This window comes from Sinocyclocheilus anshuiensis, unplaced genomic scaffold, assembly GCF_001515605.1.
Source record: "Sinocyclocheilus anshuiensis isolate Anshui unplaced genomic scaffold, SAMN03320099.WGS_v1.1 scaffold283, whole genome shotgun sequence".
Taxonomy (NCBI): Eukaryota; Metazoa; Chordata; class Actinopteri; order Cypriniformes; family Cyprinidae; genus Sinocyclocheilus; species Sinocyclocheilus anshuiensis.
The window spans coordinates 5,287,893-5,295,196 of NW_015549605.1; the positions used below are offsets into that span (position 1 = coordinate 5,287,893).

Genomic DNA, 7,304 nt, shown 5'->3' on the forward strand with positions numbered 1-7,304 from the left:
TAATACGCATACATATATATATATATATATATATATATATATATATATAATATTAATGGAAATACTATATTATGTAATAATATTTGTATGATAATTATACATTAAAAATTATTTTGCTTAATATAGAATTTTAGTATTTTACATGAACATTTGTTTAATATATATGTATTTGTTTATGCATATAATATACACATTTTGTTTTGTTTAATATAGTATAATTGTATAATATACTGTGAAGTATATATATGTATTTGTGTATGCATGTACAGTGTAATATGCGTGTGTTTAGTCCCAGCCGCAGGACCGTCCGCGCAGTGCGGTGGAGCACATGAGCAGCGCTGTAGAGGTGGGCCGAACACGCATGACCGTGGAGGAGCAGATGGAGCGAATCAGGAGGCACCAGCTAGGGGCGCTGCGTGAACGAAGACGAGAGGACGGATCGCTGTCCCGCAGCCTCTCCTTCACCAAAGACAACCCCTACTACACCCTACAGGTACCAGAGTTTATGTGCTTAAAAATACACTAGCCAGCTTGTAATTTCTGCATTTTAAACATGAGATACACTATATTGCCAAAAGTATTGGGACACCCCCTTCTAATGAACAGGTTTGACTATTTTTAGTAATTTCCATGAGCACAAATCTTAATATTTAAGCATATAAAGTTATTCTAGAGAATTGTGTGCTTCTAATTTTATAGCAACAGTTTAGACAGGACGCTTTTCTGTTTTAACATGACAGTGCCTCTGTGTATAAGGCAAGGTTCAAAAAGAAATGATTGATTGAGTCAGTGTGGAAGAACTTGACCGGTCTGCAGAAATCCAGCTAAACACCTCTGCTGTGACTTTAAATGCAGACCTTGAGCCAAAAACTCATCACCAAACACCAGTGACTTGTACATATGGGTACAGTCATTTTAGACACTTCCAAAACTGTGGCAACAAAGATGGAAACATGACTCATGTATTTAAAAATTGTATTTCCATCTCTGTTGCAACAGTTTTGGAAGTGTCTAAAATGACTGTACCCATATGTACAAGTCACAGGTGTTTTTTTTAAATACATGAATTATGTTTCCATCTTTGCTGCCACAGTTTTGGAAGTGCCTTTTCTGTTCTAAAGAAGGGGGTGTCCCAATACATTTGTCCATATGTATGTACAAGTCACAGGTGTTTGGTGATGAGTTTCATGTATTTAAAGAGATTTATCTTTTTTGCCACAGTTTTGGAAGTGTCTAAAATGACTGTACCCATATGTACAAGTCACAGGTGTTTTTTTTAAATACATGAATTATGTTTCCATCTTTGCTGCCACAGTTTTGGAAGTGCCTTTTCTGTTCTAAAGAAGGGGGTGTGCCAATACTTTTGTCCATATAGTGTATGTACAAGTCATTGGTGTTTAGTGATGAGTTTTTGGCTCGAGGTCTGCCTTTAAAGTCACAGCTGGCTTTCTGCAGACCGGTCAAGTTCTTCCACACTGACTCAATCAATCATTTCTTTTTTAACCTTGCATTATACTCAGGCACTGTCGTGTTAGAACAGAAAAGCGTCCTGTCCTAACTGTTGCTATAAAATTAGAAGCACACAATACTCTAGAATATCATTATATGCTTAAACATTAAGATTTGTGCTCATGGAAATGACTGAAGTAGTCAAACCTGTTCATTAGAAGGAGGTGTCCCAATACTTTTGGCAATATAGTGTATGTTGTTATTGGCTGGGAATTTTGTTGCCTCCTGTTGCTGTTTTACTTGGAGGACAGAAATATGACACCGTAAACCTGTTATATATATGACAATAAACCTGTGTCTGTTAGTTGACTGTATCATCTGAGGTTTATAAATGCTCGGCCGTGACCTGCACTGTCTCACATGAGTGAAGCAGCTCAGACTACCACAGGACATGAATACATCAATAACGGACCATCCGTGTCACATTCCCATTATGCCTCTAGTCCGGAGGGCTCTTCCTCTCATAAACCTGCTCTGTCCGGTTCAAAGCCATGAGTCACTGTGCTGCTGATGATTCCCCACAGCGCTGCACTTTGCAGTTTTCCGGCTCGCTGTGTTCCTGCCAGGCTTTAGAATGGACGTCTGTGAACGTCTCCAGGGTTTCTTGTTTATCGCTTCCTCTTCTGTTCCCTCAGATGCGTAAGAAGAGCCCGGTGATCTCTCCAGATGAGCAGGACGACCGCAGAGACACGTCGCCTGAGGAGCAACCACAGCTGACGACCAAACCGACCGATGCAGAAGAAAACTGCAAGAATACTGAAGATGTGGAATCTGGAAATGCCAACTTGGAGAACAAGGTACATATTCATACACACAAACAAACATTTCCAAGACCAGCTGTCCTGGAAAAACTTGAAGTATGATATTAATATGTAATAATAATTGCATATAATAATTTAAATATATGAATATTTACAATATATACTGTATATATATATTGAGAGAGAGAATTTTATATATATATATATATATATATATATATTACTACTAAAGTTTGCCTAGGGTTGTTATAGTTAACTAAAACATAAACATAAAATAAACATTAACTAAAATAAAATAAAATATATATTTTTTTTAAACTTTATTTTATTCCAGCCAGTTGCTAAGGAAACATTTCTCAAATTTATTTAGTTTACCTTTGTGTAGCAAAATACAGTAACTAAAACTGAAATAAATAAATGATTAAAAACTATATGGGCATGTTAAAAAAAAAAAAAGAATAATAAAAATGTAAATACACACAAACAAACATTTCCAAGACCAGCTGTCCTGGAAAAACTTGAAGTATGATATTAATATGTAATAATAATTGCATATAATAATTTAAATATATGAATATTTACAATATATACTGTATATATATATTGAGAGAGAGAATTTTATATATATATATATATATATATATATATTACTACTAAAGTTTGCCTAGGGTTGTTATAGTTAACTAAAACATAAACATAAAATAAACATTAACTAAAATAAAATAAAATATATATTTTTTTTAAACTTTATTTTATTCCAGCCAGTTGCTAAGGAAACATTTCTCAAATTTATTTAGTTTACCTTTGTGTAGCAAAATACAGTAACTAAAACTGAAATAAATAAATGATTAAAAACTATATGGGCATGTTAAAAAAAAAAAAAGTATAATAAAAATGTCAAAGGCGCACTAAAACTGTAAAATGAAAATAAAAATGGAAAATGTTACAACCTAATTAAAGCTATGAATAAAAAACATCTTAATGATACTAAAATAACACTGCTAAAAGAAACAGTTGATCATGGTCATATAAGCAAAATATTAAATTTATTATATATAATATTCTGGTTTGGTTAGGTCAAGCTTTATAATATTATTATTATGTGTTATATGTGCCAATTTTTATTAATGCATATTGATATTGCATTGGTATTAAAACTGGGATCAAGAATGGTGAACTATTATTGGCACTGGTATTGTGACCACCCTTACATGAATTATTTCATTTATATTATTTATATATTTAACATAAATACATATTAGGGCTGTGCGATTAATCGAAATCGAATCGAAATCGCGATTTGAGACATTACGATTTCCTAATCGCAAAGCCTGCGATATGGACGCGATATTACTCTGTCCCAGAGCATATGCATGACTGCCAGCCTTGAGTTGCAGTCTTACTAACCAATAAATGTCAAAGGCGCACTAAAACTGTAAAATGAAAATAAAAATGGAAAATGTTACAACCTAATTAAAGCTATGAATAAAAAACATCTTAATGATACTAAAATAACACTGCTAAAAGAAACAGTTGATCATGGTCATATAAGCAAAATATTAAATTTATTATATATAATATTCTGGTTTGGTTAGGTCAAGCTTTATAATATTATTATTATTATTATGTGTTATATGTGCCAATTTTTATTAATGCATATTGATATTGCATTGGTATTAAAACTGGGATCAAGAATGGTGAACTATTATTGGCACTGGTATTGTGACCACCCTTACATGAATTATTTCATTTATATTATTTATATATTTAACATAAATACATATTAGGGCTGTGCGATTAATCGAAATCGAATCGAAATCGCGATTTGAGACATTGCGATTTCCTAATCGCAAAGCCTGCGATGTGGACACGATATTACTCTGTTCCAGAGCATATGCATGACTACCAGCCTTGAGTTGCAGTCTTACTTGCCCTGGTCAAGAGTAAGCGCACCTTCGTTCTCCCCAATCAGCACTGCTCTAGCCAACTGTGTAAACACCCACCATTAAAAAAAATAAATAAATAAAAACAGTAAGCGGGACGGGAGAGAGACAGAGTGGGATTATGGCGTCTACGATAGTTAGGCAAATTAAAACTAAAGAAAACCGTATGCAACTTAAGCTTCGAAATGACAGACAACGAACAAAAAAGGTAATTTGCAAGAGCTGCGTCACAGCGCATATCAAAAGCTCCCTTATCGGTTCTGTTTTCAGTACTGGAGAATAAAAGTAGTAGTACGTGAACGTTATCTTACACATTTTATCTCCCCAACAGATTAATTTGAAATAAGTTTATAATGCATGTTGGCTATTCCCAACTCAGAAGAGCGCACACACAGCCTGTGTCTGTGAATGCTTCTCATACTCGCTCCTCTCTGCCCCACGCGGCGTGAATCCCGCGTCACGGACGAGCCGTTCATGCTTGCCGCACTCACGCAGCCTGTCTCGTAATGCTCGTTTATACTCGCACCCGGCTCCGCAAGTCTCCACGAGCGCATCTGGCAGTATGGATGAGGCTTGACGCACGCGCGCAACCTGTGTCGACTCGCGCCTGGCTCCGCGTTTAAAACGAATGTAAATTCAGTCTAACTGCTTGCTAATTTCACTTGGATGAAATGAAACATTCAGCACATTTTCCACTTGCTCTTAAAACCCCAAATACTTAAAATGAATAAATCAATGTAATACTTTAATAATTGACTTAAGAAATACAGTTCTTTATATATATAAAAAATAAACAAATATTTTCTGTGAAATTCAGTAATGAAGTTAATTCTGTAAAAGTAGTTATACCATTATAATATTGCCTGCTGAAAAAAAAAACAATAGAACCCCTCCCAAAACACAATAACAAATGTAATGGTGTGTGTGTGTGTGTGTGTGTGTGTGTGTGTGTGTGTGTGTGTGCGTGCGTGCGTGCCTGCGTGTGTCTGTCTGTCTGCATGCGCTGTGGGTTTTGCAGTGAACAGTCTGTCGACTCCGACCCAATCTCCAAGCTCCTCCTCCTCTCCCCCGCCTCCGCCCTCCCCCCCACAGCTGACGGACGGATCGCACTTCATGTGTGTGTGAGCGGAGAGACAGACGAGTAAGACACACACACACACACACACACAGTCTGACTCACTTCACCGCAGACGTCACCGTGTTTGTTTGAATCTTGTTTTTATTCAGTGCTCTCGGTAAGTGTTTGTAATAAATCTGCTCATAAAATCAGTCCGACAGGAGATGCTTTCTGAGGGATTTTAGTGCATCATAAATACAAGCGTGTGTGTGTGTGTGTAATAATCTGTCTGTTCTCGGAGGAAAATGAAGGATCCTCTAAAAATGAAGCAGTAATTAGCCTCCCAACTAGAGTTCATTAGCTTCATAGAGTCTCAGTGAGCATAAAGCTTCACTAATTAACAGTGCAATTAAGAGTCATTCAGATGCCACTGCACATGACAACATGCGCATGCACATGAAGATATATATATACTTTTTTTTCCCCATATGTATCAATTTTATTCAGAGGCCCAAACTGAGCAAAAATATATTTGGTGGCGATCCTGATATTTCTATCGACAATATAAACATTGTTTGTTATGATTTGTATTACTTGCATGAACACATACCTTTTAATTGCTGTTCTGTGGAACGGAGAGGATTTTAATTTGTTTTTGTCAGTAAGTGAAGTCAAACATAAAGGCAATTTGTGTTACTTGATGAAAACATAACTCGGGTGTTATGATGTAAATATAAAAAGTACTGCATTATTTAACTGCTAAAAATTCTTCTTGACTGCATGAAGATTGCATTTGTTTTGCACAGCAGTATGAAGTTCACAGAGAAATGTCAGAGTCACATTTCACTCCAAAATCAAAAGAAAAACATCAGTTGTATTTTACATAACGAAAATGCTTTTGGGGCAGTTAAGGTTTTTTTTTTTTCATTATGACATTATTTTGACAATTAGACACAATTTCCTCTAAACTGAGTCATGAAAATCATCCCATTTGGATGCCTTTTTAAAATTAAAATCAGCATAAATTAAATTCAGTATTCAAAAAATACTAGCATAATTCACACAGCGACGTCCAGGCCTTAGTTCAAACCATTCTTTTATAGTGATTATTATTTATATTCTCTTGAGTTTCCTGAAGCATCTGTAGATGCCAGAGTTTTATTGTTTGATTGGGTGTGCAGACGCGTCTGAGGTGCTATCAAACCCTCGCTGATGTACATTACAGCGCCCAGACTCACTGTCAACAGGAAGTGGAGCGTACAAAGCCCATAAACGCACTGGTTTTATTCAGTCTGCCGAGGGTCGTGTTCATCGTTGGCTTGTTTTATATGGATTTTAATCAGTCGCTCCCGGTTTGACCTAGTGTTGGTCGAAGCGATTTTTAGAACTCCTATCTTTTGCACTGTCCGACACCCATCGTTTCTTTTTTGATATCAGACGATTTGTGTATAAACGATGTACAGCTATAAACGTTCAATACGGTGGCACCGTACTGCTGCCGATGGACGGTTTGTAAATGATCTGTATGTTGGATAGTCCGCAATAGCCACCGCACTGTTTCCCGACACACTCATGAATGTTCCAGCTTACCTTTTATTTTTCTATGGCTGAGATATATTTAACTAGAGAGACGAGTACAGAGTATTAGAGTTTTAAGAGGAGCATTCCAGAGGTCGGCTTTAGTTTGAGGAGAACAGCACACGAGGAGCGAGCGTTTAAAACAGTTGATAAAGCAATAAGCAGGGTTTGGTGTTCAACTTCGATGTATAAACTGTAAAGTTCATGATGTATATACTGTACACCATACAATGAGCAGAGCAGAGGTTATGTATCCGAGTCAATATGCAAATGTTCATATTTCATCTGTTTTATATCATGTGAAATAAATGTTGATGTTCTTATATATATATATATATGAAAAGCTTTCGATTCCTTTTTTCTGTCTGATGAATATTACTGAATTTTAAAAAATATATACTTTAGTTAATTTTTATTAAAAAAAATATGTACATATATACATTATTATACATACAT

The 7,304-nt window shown here is 35.7% G+C and overlaps 1 protein-coding gene across 1 annotated transcript in view; it reads left to right on the top strand.

Annotated features, from left to right (window-relative positions):
- Positions 1-6,628, top strand: part of LOC107658747 (pleckstrin homology domain-containing family A member 6-like) — a 167,217-nt gene extending 160,589 nt beyond the window's left edge. Inside the window, exons 26-28 of the mRNA XM_016447397.1 lie at positions 290-493; positions 2,145-2,306; positions 6,452-6,628. Of these exons, the coding sequence (XP_016302883.1) occupies positions 290-493; positions 2,145-2,306; positions 6,452-6,628 (543 nt within the window). The remainder of the gene's footprint in view (positions 1-289; positions 494-2,144; positions 2,307-6,451) is intronic.
- Positions 6,629-7,304: the final 676 nt, after the last annotated feature.